Source organism: Anoplopoma fimbria, chromosome 16 (genome assembly GCF_027596085.1).
Source record: "Anoplopoma fimbria isolate UVic2021 breed Golden Eagle Sablefish chromosome 16, Afim_UVic_2022, whole genome shotgun sequence".
Lineage (NCBI taxonomy): Eukaryota > Metazoa > Chordata > Actinopteri > Perciformes > Anoplopomatidae > Anoplopoma > Anoplopoma fimbria.
In genome coordinates this window covers 9,783,904-9,808,802 of record NC_072464.1, presented here as the reverse complement: position 1 = coordinate 9,808,802, position 24,899 = coordinate 9,783,904, and the positions used below count along the sequence as shown (strand labels likewise).

The 24,899-nt window shown below is 40.2% G+C and overlaps 3 protein-coding genes across 6 annotated transcripts; 1 reads left to right on the top strand and 2 right to left on the bottom strand.

Annotated features, from left to right (window-relative positions):
- Positions 1-493: 493 nt before the first annotated feature.
- Positions 494-4,259, bottom strand: LOC129104297 (growth hormone-regulated TBC protein 1-A-like). Its single transcript, XM_054614908.1, has 7 exons — positions 4,120-4,259; positions 3,879-4,037; positions 3,424-3,548; positions 3,010-3,106; positions 1,788-1,960; positions 1,248-1,433; positions 494-809 (listed from the first exon to the last, which is right to left on the bottom strand). Exons 1-7 carry the CDS (start codon positions 4,211-4,213, stop codon positions 708-710), a joined length of 936 nt encoding a protein of 311 aa, XP_054470883.1. The 5' UTR covers positions 4,214-4,259; the 3' UTR covers positions 494-707.
- A 2,004-nt stretch (positions 4,260-6,263) lies between these two features.
- Positions 6,264-11,281, bottom strand: LOC129104298 (DCN1-like protein 1). The gene is made up of 7 exons (XM_054614909.1): positions 11,161-11,281; positions 9,320-9,536; positions 9,072-9,240; positions 8,600-8,730; positions 8,418-8,500; positions 7,991-8,087; positions 6,264-7,894 (listed from the first exon to the last, which is right to left on the bottom strand). Exons 1-7 carry the CDS (start codon positions 11,275-11,277, stop codon positions 7,815-7,817), a joined length of 894 nt encoding a protein of 297 aa, XP_054470884.1. The 5' UTR covers positions 11,278-11,281; the 3' UTR covers positions 6,264-7,814.
- Positions 11,282-13,955: 2,674 nt separating this feature from the next.
- tfdp1a (transcription factor Dp-1, a) lies at positions 13,956-24,429 on the top strand. Of its 4 annotated transcripts, none has more exons than XM_054614903.1 (12): positions 13,956-14,181; positions 16,095-16,181; positions 16,404-16,470; positions 17,009-17,130; positions 18,177-18,298; positions 18,465-18,630; positions 18,740-18,886; positions 18,981-19,049; positions 20,520-20,671; positions 22,736-22,902; positions 24,013-24,091; positions 24,195-24,429. In XM_054614903.1, the coding sequence occupies exons 2-12, from the start codon at positions 16,170-16,172 to the stop codon at positions 24,331-24,333; spliced, it is 1,242 nt and encodes a 413-aa protein (XP_054470878.1). In that variant the 5' UTR covers positions 13,956-14,181; positions 16,095-16,169; the 3' UTR covers positions 24,334-24,429. The 4 variants fall into 4 exon arrangements, with proteins under 4 accessions (XP_054470878.1, XP_054470881.1, XP_054470879.1 ...); XM_054614906.1 differs by lacking the exon at positions 13,956-14,181 and adding an exon at positions 14,215-14,233; XM_054614904.1 differs by lacking the exon at positions 13,956-14,181 and adding an exon at positions 15,178-15,329.
- Positions 24,430-24,899: the final 470 nt, after the last annotated feature.

The following is a 24,899-nucleotide window of genomic DNA, read 5'->3' as shown; positions in this document are numbered from 1 at the left end:
TGAATCACTTTTTAACTTGATGACTGAATTGAAAGGCAGCAGGACTCTGAACAGTTTTTTAAATACTGTCTAGTTATATCACATCTTGGCTCATCAGTTTGTTTGTTTGTGCCTGCAGGGTAAGGGAAAGTTGTCCGAAGGTGTTTGATAAACATGGTGTTTGACTTTTATGATCGTCCCCAGGCAACCAGAGTGTAACATTGAAATTACTTCTTCTCTTTCCATCTTTTGGCAGAGGCAGTTTTGAGGTAAGCCAGATCAGGGAAAAGATCAGACCTTTTAGGAGGTTTCCCGTAAACAATAAAAAGTGAAACACAAAGTTCAGTAAATTAGGACATCTGATTTAACTTCAGAAAGATAAATGGAAGGTTTGAACAGTTTCATTGCAAAACATTAATTCCCCTTTTCCATACGAAACAGATAAAACAGAATTGTTTCACTCCCATACTACTGCAAAGTAATACTCCTATAGTGCATTTAATAAAAACGATGGAAGATTTAAATACATTTTATTCAAGGTTCAAAAACAACATCCTCAAGAGTGTAGTATCTGACACTGAAATGCAAGAAAAACAAACAAGCCACCCGTAGTCCTTTTGGTAATAGATAATTGTTAATGATAGTAAGGTGTCATTTTTCTTAAACTTGATGAAAGCTGCCAGTTTTAGAAATCCAGTCAAATAGGGGGGAATGGTGGATCCGAAACTTTACGGCCTTCCAGATTCTTCCTCCAGTATTCGTTGTCTACAATTCTCTCTGAGTTTATCGATAGTTGCCATCGACAGGCTCCCAGGTTCTGTAAAGATTTTCTGTAAACGAGAGAGTTTGAGAGAATGTCACAAAATTGATGAAGGCTCAGGATTATCCCTCTTAAGACATTTACACAGCTACACACCAAGCTAGAACTCAGACAGAATAAGCTTCATGTAAAGACCTCATCCATAATAAACTGGCTCTTTATAAACTGGGTAAGAGGATTTCCATTCCAGGGGTGGGTTAAATCTGTCTTAATCTGCAAAAAATTATGAAGATTTCTATCACACCTCCTTTTCAAATCAGTATTCTTTTGGTAAATTTCGCCTCTCCTCTGTGCAAACTGTAAAAGATGTTTCCATAGAAAGATTGCACCGCTCTTTCTTCGTCATTGAAAAGCATTTTCCACCACTGTGCTTTGATAACATTTAAGAAAAAAGAATGAATTAATAAATTGATACATTCAACAAGGTTGCTTTCCTTTCTCCTCGCACCTGCATGAAGTTGTGGCAGTCCAGAGTGAAAGCTCCACAGGTGATTTGTTTGAAGCACTCGCACACATCAGCCAAAGAGCGAGCTCTAAGGATCTCCGGCTGGTGGTGAATAATAACAGTCAGAGCGACACGGAAGAGAACCTTGGAGCCCTCGTAGAAAAGACAATCCCAAACTCGCAAAACTGTCTGCAAGAAACAAGAAACAAAATAAATGTCTGTAAAACATCACGATGTGAGGCTGCACGGTTCTCCGGCTTCCTCCCACAGTCCAAAGACATGCAGCTAAGGTTCATTGAAGACTCTAAATTGCCCGTAGGTGTGGATGTGATTGTGAATGGTTGTCTGTCTATATATGTCAGCCCTGCGACAGACTGGCGACCTGTCCAGGGTGAACCCTGCCTTCGCCCGTTGACAGCTGAGATCGGCTCCAGCACCCCTGCGACCCTTAACTGGATAAGCAGGTTACGGAAAATGAATGAATGAACATCACGATGTGAACTCCTCATTTGTCTCTACCATTAAACCCCAACATTTCCATACCTCAATTGGGAGTATGTCAATGTAGAGGCAGATGAACCAACGTGACACCACCAGTGTCCATATGCCGGGATACTGGGCCATGAGCTGTCCCACTGCGGGAGCTTTAGCCTTCACCAGCTCCCCGAGAACCTCCTGGTCCGTCTTCAGGCCCATCATGTCCGGACTGTAGAAGTCTACAATACCCACAGAGTACATGAGTTTACTGTTTGTCTTTCTGAGTGCAGTAGTGATACTTGCTGTGAACTGGCTTTTTTTCTATCTCAAGGATCAAATCTAAATCTTTCCTTATGCTGTGTTTGTCCAGAACTTTTTGTAAGAAAACATTTTCCATGTGGAGTGCCACAAGGCTTTAACTCGTGTCCACTACTGTTCAGTCTTTTATATAACAACTAGGGGTCATCATGAGCAAGCACTATTTATTTGCATTGTTATGCACAACTCTATATATTCATTATTACCAGTATTTAAGCCGCCTTAATTAACTTAATATTTATTTATCAATGACCCAAACACTGCTCCAAGTGGACCATAATAAAACAATTATCGGTTCAAAGAAGTAACAAAAGGAGAACTTTACAGGCCAAGCGAAAAGGCTACATTTGAATGATTGCTGATCTAGCTGAGATAGGATCTTGTCTTTCTTCTCCTCATAAACAGGAACGTATGCATAGCTTAGTTTCAGGCGGGTTAAATTACTGCACAGCTCTCAGGTCTGCCTAAAAGTGCCCACGTTCAGTATGCTGCTGCCTTAGATTTAATTGGAGCAAAGCAAAAAATCTCGCCACTTCTCATCTTGCTTCCAAATTATGCCTCTTTGTTAGCCCACAAACTCTCTAGCTTATCCACTTTAACTGAGCACCGTAGCATTATTTTTCTATGTCTTTGTTTTATTGCTTTATATGACTTTTTTTTCATATTTCATATTTTCATATGTATATTTTTTTAAATCAAGTTTTGATTTAATAAAAAGGTCCTGCAGCACCTTGGTTCACCGACACAGCTGTTTTCACTACATTGTCTGACTAGAATTCTTCTCAGGACCTTGAACGACAGCTCCCTCATGTTTTATTGCAGCTGAGAGTGCTGGACAATGCACACCTGTAACATTTTTATTGGTACATTGACTTTGGTTACCTTATAATTCTATAAACACGTCCACTTTCCTCCTGAGCAGACCTCTAATCAGCCAGACTAACTGAAAAAATAAAAAAATAAACTCTACCTGGGAGCATTCTGCCCAACAATGCATCCATGAGCCAGAAGCACTTCTCTTCGTCTTTGGTGATGATCATGAGGTAGCCTGCAATGAAGTTCATGCCCTGACATGAACAGAGACAGCAGTGATCTAACTGTGAGGCTACTGGCAAACGCTACAGTATGTCACTGATTTACAGACTAGTGAAGCCAAATACATGACAGAATATATTGCAAAAGTTAAATGTTTGAATGTGTTGACATACTGCCATGTCTGACACACCTGTCATTTTTACAATTAGTAAACCCATTGACATCCTCTTCCTTTATTTGGTTCAAAGAGGATGCAAAATATGACTTTGAACTTAAATTAAATTAATACATTTGCTGCACAGGAAACAGATGTTATGTTTCGCGTGGGGAGAGAAAGTGTTTTGTTCACCTGACAGTACCCCACTTCCGTATTATGGTGTCCATAGGCCAGCAGCACATTGTACAGAGCGCTCTGCAGGCTCGGTTCTGCTTTGCTTTGGAAGAGGACGTTGTCAGGAAAGGTCCTATGCATGTCTGCGAAAAATGACAAGACAAGAACTGTTCTAGTTTGATATGGACCCCTGTGTTAATACAAGTTAAGGTGTGGATGTGGATTGTAGCAGGGATGGAAGATGGGATGAGGCTTTTTTTAGCAGCAGACATCTTGACTTTTCATGCCAGGAAAAGTACAGTTGCCACTAATAACACTTATGATGACTCTGTTCTATTTAGGTGTCTCAGTACAGACAGTGACAGTGTGAAGGAGTGCCAGCATGCACAATACCAGGACCCTGAAAATGAAGCAGCTGAATGGAATTTAGTCATCATTAATTTGACTACTGTGTAAAATGCCTTATGTTGCACCTGTATGAATGGTTTCCTTCAGCTTGGTGTCGTGCTCCATGGCCAGCAGAGACTGGAAATAACCCGGGTTGCTCTCCAGTCGTTCCTGTGCACCGCTGGCTGCCATCCAAATCCTGGCACGGAGCTCATTGGGAACGCCTTTACGCACATACCTTTTCACTTCCAAAACAGATTTTTATAATTAACGTCACATACCCAGAGAGCACCACAAAGGAAACAAAAGTATGTGTGTTGCTTGTACCTGTCAAGTTCTTCTCCACATGTGGTTTCTCCTGAAGGAGCTTGGACCATCTCATCGACCTCCTGTTGAGGACGGCTACATACTCGTTCATCATCTCCTTGTAGGATTCAAAATCGTGACGTCTCTCAAAGCCATAGGGGTCAATCCTGTTGAGGCAAACCCACACAGTCCAGTACCATATACAAATGAATGACTACTACTATGCACAAAGCACAACTGTGAAGTAGCAGCTGACAGCTGGGGTCACTTTCCTCCCCACCCTTCTCTCTCTCGCTCCTATTCCCTGGTGACAGACACTACAACAGCCTCCAAGGGGTTGGGTTTCTGTAGTGGGGAGATCGAATGCCCCAGCTGGAGGATTACTCAGTTTTAAATTACCTTCAAGTGAGATTAGTAGCAAGGAGCAACATTCAAGCTGAAAAAAATAACCTCAGAAAAAGAAATGTATTTTCCACAAAACAACTCTTGATATGATGATATTTTACTGAGCTTGGTAGTTGGTTTTTAATAAAAGCTTTACATGTTTAAGTACAAAGAGTACAAAGTACAAAGAGTTGACGAGGAAAGAAGCTTATGTAAATAACTGATAGTCAACAATACATTTAACAACCATAACTAATAGAAAGACATACAGTCAGATTGAACACCACATCATCATGAAGCTCACCTTTCACTGTCATTGTTACATGTAAGAGGTTCAGAAGCGTTTCCTTTCATTTCCATTGTGTGTTGTGCTGCAGGTAGAAGTCCACCGAAGCTATAAACATCCGGCACAGATGTTTATAGCTTTTTATTTTCTTTGGTAAAGATATGGCTGCTGTCAAGGTAAATAACAAAGCGGTCTGAGTTCCAAATGACTCACCTTACAGACTTCTCTGAGAGGAGGGGCTAGTTTAAGCAACACCCAGGTAAGATCCACAGGTGAGGGCTTCATTTGAATGCAAAACAATCGGAGGAAGAGAAACAGTAATATTTGATTGTATGTCACCTTGCATATTACTGTCCATGATTTATCGAAATAAAGGGTAGATGGTGAAACATTATTTACTCACTTAAATCCCCCCTGAGAAATATTTAACTATCGATAAAGTACCTTATTTTCATTAAGTTTCATCTCACCTGATCTAAATGGTATTTGAAATCTATCTCATCACCGTCAGGAATATTAACAAGAAGAAGACTAAATCCCTTTTACAATTCTCATTTAAATGTGTTTAAAGTGACTTTATCAATATTTTCATATCCATGTTTTTGCTGTCCCCAAGTGGTTGAAAATCAGCTAATCAGCAAATACAGTACAAAGTGTAGAATATAAACCTACTGTAAGATTGTTATACCCATGAAATTCCCAAAGAGGATACTGAGGACATTCTTTTGTTGTCCATAAAGGATATGGCCACATTTTTCATGTTTGTCTTTGGGGACAATAGTAAAGTGCTGATATGTACACTGAAACAGGTTCAGCTTGTTGTATTTATTCCTCCTGTTCACAATGGCCATTAAAAAAACCTGGCTAATGCATTTCTAGTGGAAGTGATGGGTCCTTGGGAAACTGACCATATTGAAAAATATGGTCAGTTTCAAATGGTAGGTGCAGTTCTCCCTCTTTTTCTGTCATTCTCAATGGCATACAACATAAAATCAGTTTTTAAAGTATTTTTTTGCCTTCATTTGGTCGCAATAATGGAGAGATAAAGGAAACCTAAAAGGAAAGAGACAAAAACAAAGGTCATCTTCTTATTTGAACTGCGAATGTTGTGGGTCATGAACGGGGTTTTAACTCCTAAACTCCCAACAATCATTTTGCAGAATAAACTTTTGGGTACAAGTTGTCATGTACTTTTGCCAAGGATGGCACAGCATCTAGATACATAGTGGCATAAATATCACTTGACCTGCCTTGTATATTAGGAAGAAGGATGTGAAATGCACATGTTAAACTTTATGCTACCATTCAGATTGCTGGAGACATTTTGATCAGCTCATCATCATCCAATACAGTACCTCTGATATGTTACATTGTAAAGTTGCAAAACAGGAAAATAACAACATAATGAAAAACTTTCAACTAATTCATGGTGTTTCTTGTCCAAAGCACCATAATCAAATTGGCCAAATTCCCACATGCAAGTACTAAAAGAAAATCATGTTAAATATTGTTTATTATTAACAATCAACAACATGGAGGGATATTCTGAAAAAAAAAAAGAAATATTAAAGCTTTCTTTAGCACATTCAGATCAGTATGGTCATAAACCTTTTTTACACAACTCTGCTTTACAAACACACTCTTGTCTAAGCAGCTATACTGTTCTGTAAGTGATGTAAAATGTCCCTCATCTAACTGATCAACAAAAGAACTATTTGCATGTATGATTATGGAAAAACTCATGCTTTATTCATCTTTCTTAAATGAACAATATACTTAGGCTACTTACATGATGTATTAACAATATATTGTAACTTTTACTACCTTCAGTAACACTGGACAGATGGGCTTGTACGAAATATAAATATTGAACAGACAGATATTTATTCTTAAGGCTTACTTTTTCGTCCATGTTGTTGCCCTCTTTAGTGTCCTGGCTTCTGAACTTAAGGCTTCGCACTGCCATAACATACAGATATGTGCCATGCAATCCTAAGGGTCTGTAGTTTCTTAACTTTAAATTTCATTGAAATGCTGCTGATAGTCACTTTAGCAACATTTTTGTCACAGAGGGACAAAAACGCTTTCCTAAACAGAAAGAAATTCTCTTTTGAAAGCAAAATTGTGGCGCTGTGGACTTCGTCACTTGTTGGATTCATGAACAACTCCCAACTAAGATTAACCTGACAAATGAATTCCACGAACCAACATCAGTTTTCTAAATTAAAGCATTGCTTTTACTTTAGTTAAAATGTATTTGTGAAACCAGCCCGAGGGGACGTAAAAAGTGTTTAACATGCTTTCAATGAGAAGCTCACAATTCCATGACTTGACAGATCCACCTAACAATTAAACCAACAGCATATCATCCACTATGTTGAGGCATCTCGTTAGAGATCTTAGCATTTACTGTACATAAAAGAATCATCTTCTGCATTTATAAACTGAACGTATTTATATTATTCTTCTTATAGTTCTCTTTGTAAACTGTCCCAATAGATACAGTATGTACAGTAAAAACTGCAACAGTTCTGTTGGTGCTGGTGTAGTGAGCACTCTGTCTCGAAGTTAGAGTAAGACATGGGAACTTTGCACAGTCACTCAGAGCTTCATATAACAAAACAAAGCTGGCGAGGGAGAGTCTTAAAACACAGTTTTTCGCCTCTTCAGTCCCTTTAGAGTACACACAGCCCGTGAACCTCCTCTCAGTGTCCATCCCCTCTTAGAGGGCTGTGGGCTGACGGGTGGTGCTCCTCCTGGAGCAGAGGGACGTCCAGGATGCTGAGAATCCAACCGGAGAGACAGCAGTGAAACCGTCAATGTCCGTATGACGCCTCAGTCCCCACGAGGACAAAAAGTGTGGCCACTTGTTCTCATAGTTTTTTACTCAGCTCCCTGAAAGGTGGTGTCCTGACAGTTTCAAGTGCTTCTGTTCTCTCTCTGAAGTCTACAATGTTCACTGTTTTTTTTGTACAAGTCTTAAAAAAAACTATGAAGTCACTGTAAAAAGAAACAAGGTTCTGGCTTTCCAGAGTTGGGATTGGGTTTAAAGAGTTTTGCGTTTTGATCCTGTTACAATTGGTCGGGCGAATTCCACAAAATCATCTATAAGGACTGGCCACGCTCCTGAGAAAGAAACACCAAGATACAATTAGTGTCACATTGATTTGAATAGGAAAGGTCATATTCACAGCATTAAAGTGAAGGCGAACCAAAACTCACCTTCCTCATCATAGTTTGACATATCGTCTGCAATCATGTTACCAAAGTCCAACAATAGGTTCCATGTGTCCTTTGGGATGGATCGTTTATGGTGTTCCTGTAAAGGACAAGTGCTGGTCAACATATTGGTACATACATCAAGTATTTCTATCTCTACGACCACACATTGTAGACATTTTTGCGTTTATAACGGCATAGTCTAAATCACTGATAGACCAGTGGGCCGGAAAGTGTTCTTTGAGGACACGTTTGAATTGCAACCAAACACTATCTGTTTACACTCGCTGACCCCTCTCTTTGACTGAGTCATCAAGATGTAATGAAAGTCCAAACTTAGTCTCAGCAAAGTTCCCCATCACTGGGCCAAATAAATTGAAATTACTGATGCACCAATGCAACTACCAATCCTAATTTCATTTTGACTCACCAAAAGGAATCTGTTCCAAAGATCAAGGAACTTAAATCGTCCCGACAGAACCAGGTTCCAGTAGGCTACGGCCATCTCCAAGTCTGCACACAGACAAAAAGCAGAACACTTCATTCCAAACTTTTGTAATTCAGTGATACCATTCAGCAAGCTGTTGTTGTCATTATTGTCACTCTTCTTACCTAGACCCTTCTGTCCAGGATTTTTGGCAAAATTAAAGGTGAACTGGTAGAAGTCCTTGAACTTCCCACTATCTTTGAGCTCCTGCTCTAATCTTGGCAAGAGGGCCTTCAGTTTTTCTGGGCTGTCACACCTAGAGAATTAGGACAATTTAAGCAATAAATAAACAAAAATCTCTACTTGAATCAACACAAATGACCCAACCAGTTGCAACATGTTTTTCTTCATGCTCATGACAAATTGGCTGAAGTTCACTTTGACACATGAACCTCAAAAGTCAAAACACTGCAGCTCTTCCACTGAGTCATTCCACAAAGACACAGAATACTCCAGCTCTGGTTGAGTGGGTCTATATATAGACAACCTTCCCTCCCTGGAGCAACACTAAGAGATCCACCATGCGAAGATACTTCAGGGCACAGTGTTTGTGTCCCACTTTGAAGAATGTCTGACGCTGTTGATGTCAACACTCACCCCAATTCTGTCATTCCATCCAGAAATTCCTTCTTGCTGAACTCGCACTGAGTGGCGGCACGAAACTTCCACGCGACGACAAGCACGGAAATACTGGCTGGATCCAGTGACAGGTCATCACAAAACTGCTGGATCCCATCAATGCCAATCTTATTTTCATCCTGGGGATCTATCGAGGGGGAAATAACAGGGAAAAGCAACTCTATCCTAGTAAAAATGTCATGTTTCGGCGTAAGAGTCCCACTTACCTTTGTAGCGATTGTAGAGCTGCTCCAGCTTTTTCCGGTCTACTGACGTTTTCATGGATTCCTTACAGTAGAGATCTGGATTCTGAAAGTAGTTGTCGGTGGCAACTTCTAGTTTCCAGTCATTCTGTGTGAGGCAGTACACAGCTGTCTTCTCTCCAGCCTGTGTGAAGGACATGAACTGCCGTACCTTGTCCCTCTGCGAAGACTTCAGCTTATGCTGTGTGAGTACAGGACAAGGGCTGTCAGACACGGGTGCGATCAGACCAGGGAACACTGACAACAACACACAAACACAGACCGAAACACAGACAAAAACACACAGCGAGACACACACATCTACAGGCATTCAGGCAACAGCAAAGACTGCGAGACATCCAGAAACACTCATATATCAGAAGGTTAGTCTGTCACACTGACACACACACACACGTTATAGGTCCAGAGCCAAGACGCAGTGCTGGTAATTATGTCCTATCCAACATGGGCTTTTCTGATGGGGGATGTTGTGGATTCTCAAAGCACATGCTGTACCCAGAAGGGCCCCTCAGATAACTACAGTCATAGATGTAACATGAGCAGGGAAACGGGATGCCATCACCCGGACCGAGAGGTGCAACAAGCCTGGAGTGTAACACAAGCACCCTACCAGAAATACACAGCAATATCATAAAAAGAATAAATCACATGTCACCATATTGTCAGAACACTTTTTATATCGATATTGTGGAGATATATCTCAGGTATGGAAATTCGCACTTTTATAACATGTATGCAGGAGTTTTCATTTAGAAATGTGTTAGAAATGCAAACCTGAGGTGTGCTTTCAGAATATAGTATCATTAAACTGTAATGCAGTTATTAAAGAAAAGTGATAAAAAAAAAAAAAACAGTAATTCAATGCCATTTCTGGTTTCCTAACGCTATATAGATGTTATGCTGAGTTGATTGGCAACAAATTTGATAAACGATTAATCGTTTCATCATCAGCTGCTCAAATGTTATTTTTACTAACATCTCTGAGTTTTGGACTGTTGATTGGACACAACCACCATTTGAAGACATCACCTTTGGCTCTGGGAAACTGTGAGGAGGACTTTTTTTTTTTTTTTTTTTTTTTTTTTCTATTCACCTAACGTTTGACAGATTAACAACCCTGATGGACATTATCCAGCAATGTCCCTCAACACTATGGACAAATCAACATGCCACCTACTGACACCAGCTGCATTATCTGAGCACTTTGCACTCCACTGAGGAGAGCGTTTCCTGAAACCGGAGACCAAAGCTGTGTGACTTCACCAAAGCTGCTACTGACTCCACCAGCAGTTACCCAATGCTCATATTAACCACCACATGAAGCAAAAGGTCTGTGACGTGTCAGTCTGCACGGATTACTGTGCGACCAGCAGGGTAACGACAGGTTAGCATCGTCTACAGTCCACCAGCTAGTAACTTATACTGGCTAATGTTAGCTGAGTTAGCTCCAATGTATCACTGACACTAACGATTGAGGAAGTGTCACGGGATCAGAGTCAGTGTGGTTATGGATGTGCCGGGATTTAAGTCAAACGACCCCGTGTGTGTCTGTCTTTGGGGTCTAACGACTGACCTGGGCACAGCCGAAGTTACCAGACTGCCAAACAGGGACGAGTAGCTAGCTAGCTGCTCTCACAATATCAACTGACCTTCCCTGTTGGAGCAGCGAGCAGAAGAAACTCACCACTGAAGGCTCGCAGGACGCGACCCGGCACGTAGTTTAATACTAAGAGCACAGTCTTCAGCGTGAGACTGAATGGCACTAAAAGGCAATGCCTGGGTTTGTGTTTATTTTGGTTACCTACCATTTTCACACCCGCTGTTTGACCAGTTTGGTAGTCCGACTGTCGCTCATTCTGCGCAGGCGCGGAAGTAGACGAGCAGCTCTTGTAGGTTCCAGTCGTCCATGGGTTTAGAGGCATCACAGTGACTGCTGTTAAAAAACTGCCTTTGTCTACTTATTTGCACAAATGAATCATTGTGTGTGTGTGTGTGTGTGTGTAAGAGAGAGAGGGAGAAAGAAAATGAGGTTAGACACTACTTGTTATAGGTTACCATGCACACCACAGGAAAACTCCCCAAAGCACTTTAACATTAAACTGAACCCCACCCTTCATCCCTTACTCCTATAAACACTCTCTGACTACCAACATTTACGCATCATGACAAACACCATCAAACACTTCATCTGTAATAGGCAGTCCCTTCACTGCACATAACATTGGGTCCTAATAACGTGACATACAGTACCAGTCAAAAGTTTGGACACACCTTCTCATTCAATGGTTTTTCTTTATTTTTAGAAGAAAAACCGCTAAGACATCCAAACTATGAAGGAACACATATGGAATTATGTGGTAAACAAACAAATGCTCCACAAACCAGAATATGTTTTATATTTTAGATTCTTCAAAGTAGTTATGATGAGAAGGTGTGTCCGAACTTTTGACTGGTACTGTACAAGGAACGTAGGGTAGATATTATCAAAACTGGAAGTTAATCCCCCTCAGACAAAATACAAATCACCAAAGCATTGTGGGTATCCAGGGGCTCCTACACTTTCAGATTTTCTATGGCAACTGGCTCATGCTCATATTTTTGGCACTTGGGTGCAGATGGGTCCTACTCTGTAAACTAATGTTGAGGCCCCACTTTGAAGTGGGTCCCTATGTCAAATATAGTATTGGGACTTTTTTTGTTTGAGTTTTGTACTTTATATGTTTCATATTCCTAAATTAATGGGTTTAATCAAATTACCACACACTGTGTATCTAGGGCAAGGCAGTATTCAAGCATATAACAAGTGTACAATTTACACAAAGAGTATAAAGGACAGAGGGTTAATGGGGACACAGCTGCCCTAGTATTGCCCCCTTCACTGTTGTGTGATATTTTTTGAACAATGAAGAATTTGAGTCCCCAAATGACACGAGAAAAAATGATGACACTGCCTGTTGGGTGGACTCAGGCTCAGCTGAGTTTTATCTTATGTGAAAATGAATACACCCTTCAACAAGTGTGAAGGGTGTATAGACAACTGATAAAGTATCTGCATGATTGGGTACACTAACTTCAGAGTTGTAATAGTATGCAGCATCAAGTTACAATAATGTAGAAGGAAAACCCTTGTCATTCATACCAGTTGTAAAACACATTCATGGGCATTACACTAATCATACTAAGCAAATTGTATTTTTTAATACTTAAAGGTGTCTCATATTTAGCCTACCTTCAAATAGTAGGAAAAAAAAACTGTATGAACCTAATACAATTCCCCACAAAATACATTTTACAATATTGAAGTTGAATCAACACTAAAAAGTAGAATTGTTTTAGGGCGCTTGAATTAGACTGCATTAGTTTTAGGATATATGGTTCCACTGTTGTTATTTTTGCTGTTTTAGAGAGGTATTTATTCAACTTCATGGTCGTTTTGGAGGATGAAGACTTGTTGTATTGTTGAACAGTATTGCATTACACTGAGAGGTGATTATGTCCAGCCCACTTGTATCAATGAGGGTTGAGTAAAATAAAATAAACACTTCTCATTATAAGGCTAGAGGTTTAACAGTTTAACCTTCATGAAGGTAGGATTTATACCAAGTGCAATTGCATTTAATAAATCAGTCGTAATGAGTTCCATGACGGCCTGAGATTTAAGAGGTCCCATAACACAAAGCATTTCGGACAGACTCTGCCGGCATGAGAGACAAATGTCACCTTAAGGTTGAAAATGGCAGATTATTATTTCTCAAAAGAACATTTGTCATTGCAGCAAATTAAAAAAATGTAATTGTGTGCTAGTAATTCATATTCAGTAAATTGATTTTTACTTCACTTACAGCTGTTTACTCGCAAACTGTATGGTTACAATTAATTTACTAGTAACTACACAGGATAAGATCTAACCAAAAATACTGAAACAGGGTATTAAAAACTTGACAGCAGTATATGGCAGTTGGGAAGAGGGTGGTTGAGTACCTGTTTGTGGGTGGAAGAGGTTGTGTGGAGCAGGTTGTCATTTGGATCATTTAGCATAGATCTGAGACAGAGTTGGGTGATGGAAGGTTTGGTGCAGAGGGCTTCACACATGTGTCTTTTTTTAAAGGATATTGAATTGTGCTCTTTTTCTTTATCTTTGACCCTTGAAACTTTCTCTGATTTTTGTCTGCATCAGATAGTTGAGATGTATAGCAGTCAGATTGTCACCACTTGTGACTGAACTCCGAGCTTCCCAGCTCACATTTGATGTTGACTATAGTAAACTATGGCTGCTGCTGGATGGACACAATGGTTGATGTGGGTGACTGGCTTTTTTTTTTCAAACTTAGACCTCTTTATTGACTGCATAGCTGGGTTTGGGAGTTTTGCTTTGCTAGACAAACTACAGAGTTAACATGGTTGTTCTTCCGTGCAGTCAAGAGCTCATTTGGGTTAAATGACCTCAAATGTGGTTGAAGCAATTAAACTCCTCATGTGTCCTCAATGCATTTTGGGTGCAAACTAAACTTAGTTAGCTGCAGTCAGAGCAAAGGGGTCGTGAGGAGCAGCCTGTAGAGAAGCAGTGCATCCTCACACTCCTGCTCGGCAGAGGGCGCTAGAGGGACACGTGGAGCTGGTTGGGAGCCACCAATCCCCAGAGATGTCGGCGGTGGGCATGAACTACTCTGACTGCCTCGCTGTCGTCTCGTCGATGCCGTCCAATCAGACGCCGCTAAAGCGAGACACCGCCAAGATCAGATTGTGAGACGCGCCGCTGTAGCCAGGCTAGCGGAGAGAGGACAGAAGAGGCTAACAAACAATCTGCTAACTTGTGAAGTGCACCGGTAAGCCGTGTTTATCGACCTGTTGCTCGCTACCCAGCGGCCGCAAAATAAAGTAATTGATGTTGAATGTCTGCTTTATTATCTGTCATTGTGGGGTCTTTTTATTGTTAAAGTCTTAACATGTACTGTGAGCAGACAGGAGGCTAACACGGTGCACTTGCAGCTCGCTCTGGCAGTGTTGTCGATGACAGCTGTGGGTTAGCTCGCCCGCTAGCTACAAAGCTACCGGGTCGCCAGTTGGCTAACAAAGCACCGGTAGTCCTGGCTTTCCTACTCCGGTCGCCAGCTAGCTCGTTGCTAGGGCAGTGTGCGTGGAGCTAACCGGCTGAGCACGAGCCGTCACTGTGCTCTGTTCATTTCTTACAAGTTGTGCGTTTAACGGTCCGGTATGTAGCACACGTTAGCTTCGGTTAGTTCACCATAACGGTCCACGGGGACTGAGCTCGAGCCGGTTACGTTACGACACGTCTTGTGGTCCAACGGTTAACACCAACGTTCGATTCAGTTAAACGTTCTGAAAACAGCCGTTAGAATGTGTGTTAAACGGTCGAACGAACCACACGCAACGTTCATTTAACCGTCGTCCTTCAGGTCGACGTAAAGTAACCAGACTGGGTGGTTTAATGCATGTATGACGCCAGTAAACCAGGTGTTTCTGAATAAACACGCTCACTGTCTTGTGTTTGTGTCTGACAGACAAGTGTCTGACCATAGGAGAGCCAAGACTGTCAGTAAACCACGACAACACCCGTGATCGATCACAAGGGGTAGAGGAGTAGTATGGGTTTCACTTTTAAATGTTTCATTACATCTAAAGTCTGAATTAAACCCACCTCGCCTCTGTTTAATTATGAACTTTTTGTATCTGTGAACTTTTTCAGAGGTTCGCCTTTCTTCCATTGAAACGATCACTTTTTAACACCGCCTCAGTGCTCGACCGGCTGTAAAGCAGCGCCGTGCAGACGGCTGAATGAACGCAGCTCTGCGGGGTGAAACGATGTTTATGTCGGTGTAATGAACCACAGAATGGTCTAAAAGTAGTCCGACATCGCACAGTTTGTTTCCTGTTTGGTTGGATTCAGACCTCCTCTTCCTCCATTCTCAAATGCCAACAACAACAGCCGTCGAAGAAACAGCAGAGTGCACTCGTAAGTGCACAGAAAATTTATATATTCACCTTGTTCATCTGGCGAAATGCTCATCAATTCCTAAAACCGTCAGCCCACACGTAACTTAGCCTACAATCTGCTGCACGGGACCAAACCATCGCTACATTGTGTGTGTGAGTCCTTTCAAAGCGTGCCTGAGCTAACTAGCTAGCTAACTGAGTCCAACGCTAACTGGTAGCTAGCTGCCTCCAACAAAAGAGTGCTCCTGCTCTGCTAGTGTGAGGTGAATGATGCTGCCGCCGCATGCGACATGGATGTCTGTAACCATGTGGTGCTCTCACTTTAGTTGCATTAATAGTTTGGCGCTGCTGTGCTAAAGTTAGCATGGCTGCGTGACCTGTAGCAGAAGTTGGACGATGCCTCTCCTCCGGACGTGCTCGGTACCTGAAGTAGGCCTTGTGCACACTTAGCGTAGTAAAAGTTGTGAGCATCAATGGGTGGTCTAATATGCTTTTCTCAATACATTGTGCATCCAAACATTTCCCACAAAGGTTCATGCAGGCGAGATTGATCTGAAATATTCATACTTTCCGTCAATTTTTGTCCTGCAAGAACAATAACCCGGTATCTCAAGCTAACGTGAGTGCTGTAGCTTTGTACAGTGTGCTGCCAGCAAGCACTTCAAATGGGCCTCAACATTTAATTAAGTTAAATTATTTTAGTATATTGAAAGTTCTGAAATAATGTGGACAATATTATTGGAGCATACCATTAACATTTAGTTTGCCTTCATTCTGTTCTCAGGGATCTGAAAGGTGGCAAACAGAAGGACATTTTCTTTTTTAGCCTGAAGCTCAACTCCTCCGGTCCTTTGGGATCATGGCTAAAGATGTAAGTGACTACATGTTTTTATTTATTTCATTTTTTTTTTTTTTTACTGGAAAACTTAAGTTTATGTGCCACCAGGCACTGTAGCTGATGCTAGATGAAGATGTATGTGTTAAGTTGCTATAAATGAAAAGATACCCCACAACCTCATGTTTCCTCTCCTGGACTCATGCAGTGTCTTGAATGTTGTGATTTTTCAGTGTATTAAGTCCTTGTCCTTTACAGGCTGGTCTGATAGAAACAAACGGAGAGCTGAAGGTTTTCATCGATCAGAATCTGAGCCCTAGCAAAGGTATATATCACTAGTAATTGCCAATTTAATAAAACGGTTGCACACAGTGAACATTTTTTCCTTTACATTACCATCACTGTGTCCTGACTCTGCCACTTTTTTACTAATATTTCACTTTCAACCACTAATTTTAAAGATTGTGAAACGTTTTCACTTAATTTAATGGTGTAAAAATCAAGTCTCAACTTAACTTTTTAACTGAATAACTTTATATATATATATATATATATATATATATATATATATATATATTTATTATTATTATTTTTTTTCTTTTATGATTTTCTCAAGGTTTGTCTTTACAGAAAATGGCAAAAGGACACTAAACTGTCAATTTAGATTTAGTCCGGAGCCACCCATCACATTGGATGTGTCCAACAAGCAGATGCTACTGTCTAGTTTAATTGATTGCCTGTCCCACAAAAGAAACAATGTTTCTTGAGGTGTAAGCCTATGTGCTTGTTATAGGACGACAGGGGGCAATACAGTATCAATCAAGAGCTCTACTCTCTACTGCTCTTCTCATGTCTTCTATTAGGTGTCCTATCTTTGGTTACTGTCCAGCCTACAGCTGCCCCCGTGGCCAAACAGCTACTACCCAAAACTCTCGGGCCATCCAATGTGAACATTGCTGCACACATGCAACATATACCACACATGGTGAGTGATGCTCAACACAAAGCAACCACACTATATGGTTCTTTACAGACTGTTGTGATTTCTCAACCACATTTGTATTAGAGCTAAGAACCTCTCAATAGATATAAAAAAGTTCAGCTTTCCTAAATTGTCAGTGAGCTGAAGATGCATTTGTGTGGAGGTTTTCTTGCTCGGTGTCTGTGCCGTGTCTTACTGTTGTGTAAGCCCCTCCATTATCATAGTGAGGTGACCGGGCGGCGGGAAGGTGGAGGCAGTTGATCCTAAGCTTATCAACTCTACAGTCAGCAGGATTACAACCATTATCCCATTATATACATGGAATGTATATATAATTTAAATCAGCTTAGATATCACCTTAGTAAAGGAATAGATCACCTCTCTCCTAGTTGCCTCATATTACATTTGACTATTAAGGATGACACTTTTTAAACCATTTTCTTGCATTGATCATATGCCATGTTCATGACCAATAATTGTTTTATAAAATAAAGATGTCTTAAATACTAAATGTGTTCTTTCTCCATTAAAACTTTATATAAACAATTGTCAGTCGCTATTGCAGAACAATCTAAATTATTGTGCATTTGAAACATAAATAATGTGAGTGTGAAGTCTGTAAAGACACAAACTGTATAAAGAAATATTCAATCAGCTGTGATGCTGCTATTCAACAAATGGCCAAACAAATTCAAAGGATTCGACAATAATTGTAGTTTATATTGAGAGTAATTACATGCAGCACTCCTATTATTATGAACTCAAGCCATCATTGTAGTAACGCATAGTGGCTGTAGTTAACAACAAAAAATGTTAGTCAAGGTCAACAACTCGTCTCATAAAATTAACAAGAGATAAAAGATAATTGTAGATCCCAGGAGAGCGAGGGATGAACGCTTCTAACTGCACACCAGTGTTTCCAGAGAGGGTCAAAATCAAACAAAACCCTTGGTGTTCACATAACCACTTACTCCTGTTCTATTGACACCAACGAGCTACAAGTCGATAATCACTGTGCTGATATTTTCTTTTTCTCTGTCCTATTGTAGGTGATAGGAACACCCCAGAGGCCTACGGTATCCAGTACCATTTTGGTAAACAGTCCACATACACCAAGTTCCCAGTTCCTCACTCAGACTCAACCATCAGACGCCTCTCCGTGGTCATCAGGGTAAGACTTCCGAAAAGTCTTTGGACATCATTGTGGATCTCTGTGGAGAATAAATACATTTTTAACTTTATTTAGTGCGATATAAGGGTAAAAGACAAAATGCAAACATGCTCATAGTTGTGTTTGTGAAAATTTTGTGGCGTGGGGGTTTCTATTCTGTCCGCAGAAAACGTGGGAAGAAAGGGGAAAAGAACGGGAAAGGGTTGAGGCATTTCTCTATGAAAGTGTGTGAGAAAGTGCAGAAGAAAGGAGTAACCACCTACAATGAAGTGGCAGATGAACTGGTTGCAGAATTCAGCTCTGCAGACAGCCACATGTCACCCAATGACGCAGTGAGTACTGCATCTTATCAGAATGATGCAGAAATATATGAAAAACGGTCATAAAGTACATTGCTTAATTTTTTTGTTAATATTTTGAATATTTGTTTTCCAATTTTAGCATGTGTATGACCAGAAGAACATTCGGCGGCGTGTGTACGATGCACTTAATGTGCTTATGGCCATGAACATTATCTCTAAAGAAAAGAAGGAAATCAAATGGATTGGCCTTCCCACCAACTCAGCGCAAGAGTGCCAAAACCTAGAGGTAAAAGCACAAGGAAGACTGTTGTCACAATGGCTTGTGTCGAGGATTTCTTGCCTTTTTAACCCATGTTGTTATTCCTCTATTTCAACTGCAGGTGGAGAGACAAAGGCGGCTGGAGAGAATTAAGCAGAAACAATCACAGCTTCAGGAGCTCATACTGCAGGTGGGAATAAACTGACTTTATCAGGTGGGGGTGTCTTCACATGCAGCCTCTAAAGCTACAATGTCTGTTTGATGTCATACATATCATCTCCTCATGGCATTTGAGAGTGCAAGAATGTACACTCGGTGACCATTTTATAATGTACACCTGCAGTCCAACACATCACCTCTGCTATAAATTCTACCTTTACACAGATATTAATGTTAAGTTCAGAGAGGTATTTGTTCAACTATATGCTCAGTTTACCAATTTAAAACTTGCAAGGCCGCTGAACTGGACTGCATTATAGTATGATGTATTTCTAATAGAGGTGCACCAATCGATCAGTCTGGTTTTCAGTCAATCGCCCATGACTGGCCGATCGGTTTAATATGTTTTATTTTTTATTTTTTGCTGGTTTCAAAACCAGACACTTATTCTATTGTAATTCATTACCTGCTCAGATTAATCTCATTGATCGGCTCTTCTGCCAACAGAACAGAGTCTAGCACAGTTCTGCTTTTAATGTTAAAGGACAATTTATTGATTTGCATTATGATACGTTCAAGCTCTTAAGTGAAAATGATGTTAGAAGAAGGTTGATTTTAATGCTGACATGGTTAGTTGTAATGTAATCTTGCAATATCTTTTATTTTAATTTAATTTTTTAGGCCAGAAATGAGAACGAATACGTTGGTTTTAAGAGGATGATTCCACAGCAATATAAGATATTAGAGATAACATATCAGAGATGGAATTATAACTGGTTTAACTTTTTCACTTCTAAACATAATTACAACTTCTAACACCAATTTTTTTTTTTTTAATCAATTCAAAGTTTTAAAATAGAAATACAATCATGAACTTCCTATTATAATTACAACTATAGTTGGCACACATTACAGTCTTGAAGCTAGTCTGGAGCCTTGATTTTAGTTCTTAGACAGAAAAAGAGAAACGGGCAAAAATCTGAATCAACAGGTTTGACTTTTAAAAAAATCAGTGCACCTCTGGTTTCTAATAATCTAAAAAATATTTAAACACGTCTCACTATTATGCAGTCAAGTTTAACACTATTCAAACTATCACCTCAATAATAAACTTATAGTGTCAATCAATACTGAACATTATTATTCTTTCTAAAGTGAGAATCAATGGCAGAGCTGTTGTATTGGATAGCATTAGTGTGTTTATACTATTACTTGGGGTTAATGATAAATGCACTACACAGCTTGATGATGAACACCACATCCATTTATTTCTATGATGTGGGTACAATCAGCGAGAGAAACTCTTTGCTGAACTACAAAGTCAGTTGCTTTGCTGGAGACATTTACAGCAGGACTCCACTAACAATGTAGAGGTTTAAGTCCAGCATAAGCATTGCTGAAAAAAATTGTAGAACTATTTTCGAAATGTTGATTGTTCTGTCCATCTAAGCTCTCTGTAGCTGCTTCAGAGTTTTCATCTTTCTTTGATCTTGTCTTACAGCAAATAGCTTTTAAGAACCTGGTTCAGCGGAACAGACAGACAGAGCAGCAGGCAAACAGACCTCCACCTCCCAACTCCATTATCCACCTCCCCTTCATTATTGTCAACACCAGCAAGAAAACTGTCATCGACTGCAGCATCTCCAACGACAAGTATGTGACTGTGCTAGACTTCAGTTTCATCACTTTTATGAGAGACTTTGTAAGTTTACATTCAAGACTCGTGTTCATAGAATTATTGGCAATAGAGCATTGTGTATTTTAGGAATAAATCCAGATTATTTACCCCTTCAGCCAGGTTTTAATTTAAGGATGATCATCCCAAGCATTCCTGGGTTAGAAGGAGAAAATGTCTGCCATTTGAAGCAAACGACATGTGTATTACTAGCCTAATACACAAGTCATATGACGTAGTTGTTTTTGGTGTCGATCTGGGTAAGTAAAATGTATTCGTTGCAGGTTAACGTTTTTCCAGGCTTTAGCAGCTCAAACAAAAGTAATTTGGAAATCTTGAGTTGGGTTGTGGGTCAGGATGAGCTTGATAAATAGAAGCGGTTTCTTGAGAAGATGACAGTTCAGTATGTTGTTGTTTGGCAGCTGACTTTGAATGTGAGACCAACCCTCTGGCATCTAAAATAATTTAGGCTAATAAAGGAAGAAAACAAGGGCTTAAGTTTTCATATGGACATGTCCCTGCCAATATTTTGGGAGGACAGAATTAATTGTGGTACACAATTTACAAAACTTAAATTGTCCTTGGTGAAATTTGCACAGTATTATAAGATATTATCTAAAACTATTGGTGTGCCATACTTGAATTATACTTTATTTCATCATCAGTTGTATTTTTCGACAACTGATGATGATGATTTCATCAGCTGCTACACAGCTGACCACGAATGTCCGTAGCAGACAGTGCTGGTTTGAATGTTAATGATCAAGTGACTCGAGTCTGTACTTGGTGAGTTGGTGAAGTTACATTTGTGTAGACAGTAAGACACACAGTGGTGAGATTTATGCCTTTATCAAGGGTGTATTTGATAAAGTATCACTTTTACAGGGGAGGTAGATCTTTTTTATGACTTTATTCTCGTAATATTTCAAAGTTTTCTCAAAATATTAAAATTATTACTGGCTTCCCAGAGAACAAAGATAAGTAGAATGTGTCTTAAATGTGAAGAAAGTTTTGACCATGAGCAGAAATCTTGCTGTAACGCATAAGAGCTATTCATTTCCAGAGGTTTATAAATTAATTGAAATACATCTAATTTATCATTGAGGAATAGTTCCATATGCACATTTAAAGACGTTGTAGACACAAAAAAGGAGGGAAGAGAAACAAATGCCTACAGGTGACTCAGCAGAGATGAGATTAAATGAGAAAAGTTGCAAAATAATTTCTTGAGAGCAATACAGAATGCTTAAGAGCCATTACGCATTATTTTCCAAATTCATATTTTGAATTGAATTGTCACCTGGTGCCTGAATTAAGGGTTTTCGTTTATATAAATACAGACTTTTCTAACATAAATGGATGCAGATAATTCTCCAAAATGCAGTAAAGGATGTGTTTGAAGCAAAAAAAAACCTGGGGGCCCACTGCTTAATATTCGTGCCAACCAATGTTGAAACCAACCCTACACCCCTTGGATGAAAACATGTCAATTTTTGGGGGGATTTACCATACTGTCATCCAGCGCTTTACATTTTTTTTTAAATCTCTAACCACAGATGGAACTTGAACAGTCCACTGTCCTGATCCCAGCCCTTAAACACGTGTATGCCATTTATAAGTCTTGTAAGATGCCCAAACTACTGCAATGCATGACTCGACTGTAGCGCTGTAGCAGATGGGGCTAAAATAATGTGTTCAGTCTGAACATCACCCTGCAAAAATAACAATCCATATATCGTTCTTTCTTTGGTTTTCTGATTCAAAACCAAAATAATCAGAATGGAAAAACAAAACTGAAAAAAACATACTTTAAAATCTCTTTAATTCAAAATGTATCATTTGGGGTGGAATCCAAGTAGTCTTACAACATCTTCTGAATGTTTCTTGCCGTATATTTGCCGTTTTTGAAAGCCTTTGGTGTATCTATATTTCTTGCCATACATACTTGAGAACTAGAGTTATGGCTTTAGTAACACGACAGCCGCCATCCTGTACTGCTCACTCTTCTAACGGCTCCTGTTCTTACTCTTTCTCATCTGCAGGTTCGAGTATTTGTTCAATTTTGACAGCATGTTCGAGATCCATGATGACATCGAGGTGCTGAAACGTATGGGCATGGCCTGTGGTTTGGAGGTGGGAAAGTGTTCTCCAGAGGATCTGAAGGTTGCACGTAGCCTGGTGCCCAAAGCTCTGGAGCCCTACGTCATAGGTCAGTGCCACAGCCCCCAGAGTACGACATCAGAGTACGACATCATCGCCAACAGTCGCACTTATGTATTTCTTAAGTGAAACTGTAAAACCCCTGAGCTTGACTCAAAGTTCACCTTTAATCTGGCTGATTAGAACCTCCTCTCAGGACTGTGTGGCCTCGTATTGACTAAGTGAGCTTTCACACCTGTAGTTCAGTTCTAAGTTATAAAGACTGACAGGCTCATTTATTAGACAGTTTTGTCATCCTGCGTCATCAGGACCCCCTCAGGGAAATCAAATTACAGTGACTGACAGAAGTATTTGCAGCACTTTAATTCTTCTGGTGTGTATTAATCTATTTGGTTATTAACTGATTATAAGCATTATTAGTGTCATTAAACTGCAAATTGACCTTGTGTTGTGATGAATAATAGAGACAATACTGCACAAAAAGCCCCTTTGCACACTCATATGACCGGTGCGAACGCGTACTGGGAAGATTGAGACGCATTACTGTGGGATCGCTGTCACACACTTTTTAATGGAGTCAATGATCTGACAAAGTGCACAGAGTTGGCTACAAGCACAGCAGTTGTAACTGCTTTTCACCTATTATTAGGAAAAATACCTGAGCTGAAGCGCTTAAATTCAGGTCCTTCTATAACGTAACAGATCAATAAGATTGCTTCCTGAACAGATTTTAGCAGATGGATTTATTAGAAGTTTAGCTTTTAACATCATGCTAAAATAACATATCTATCATAATATCCTCTGGCTGGTTAGTTTGCTTTACACCACAAAGGAAACGCACCAGATTCTTGTTAGAAGGCCAAACTGTACGAACCGGGGCAAACAGACTTGAATTTGTTATAGTCGAACAGGACAGGAAGTTTAATCCTTGCGTTCAGTGGATGAATGTCTGGGAAGGAGAAGGTTATTATTGTTTACTGGATCCCTTCTTTGTTTGTCCTTTGCCTCCAGTATTACAGACACAAAGTACAGTTTGACACAGTTACATAAATTGTTGGATAAAGTGCTTATTAATACAATGTTGGCAGATGAGAGTGATTACTTTAGGAATCATCAAATCCATGTGTCTTTATATTGATGTAGTTTCTGTTTTTCCCAGAGATGGCAAAGGGTCCCATCAGTAACGTCTACATCACTGGAGGGTCCTCAGCAAATGGAACCCGTTACCCTGCAAGCAGGTGAGAAGTCTCTGTAATTCAACCCATAAAGGTGACGGATCTCTCACTTTTTCCACCATGAGCTTGTAACAAATAATACAATTCTCTCCTCCTCTCCTTGCAGTGATGGCTGCACGGACGGCACCATGGCCTCCAGCTCGAATGACTCTCACTACAGCGGGTCTCGTGTGGAGACTCCAGTGTCTTATATGGGGGATGACGATGACGAGGACGAGTATGATGAGAACGATGACGAAGACTAACCTGTCCACGCCTCGCCACTCCAACAAGCACAGTCCTTCACCTTCACCGTGGGAATTTAGTCCCCTTTTGTGTGTGCTTCTTTCTTCCCCATCCCCCCCCCGTTACCCATGCCTGTATTTCTGTCTGGCTTTCTCAGGGTGTAGATGAATATTTGAAAGAACAGAGGTGTACATTGCAACCATCTTTTTTCTGCTCCTGAATCACGTGCAACTGCAACACAAGCCTTGAGGCAGGTGTCGTCCAAGGGAACTGTAGTCCGTGGCCCAGCCACCACGCTGAAGTCTTTGTATGTTTAATCCACTTTTCAATAAGCCATCCCACAAAAAAAAACCTCTGTAAAACCTACTGCTGTTGGAGAATGTATAATGTACTTGTTTGAATAGTTATTCCTATTATTTTGCAATTACATATGGCAGACATGATGATCAAAATGTTCCGAGATGGCCAGAGTGTCTGCTTTAACATGCTGTGTTAATGCAACACCGTGGATTCTGAATGACCTTATACAGTTGCCATGGCAGGATGGGGCTCCATCAGATGTGTTGATACTTCTTGTTTTGTGTTC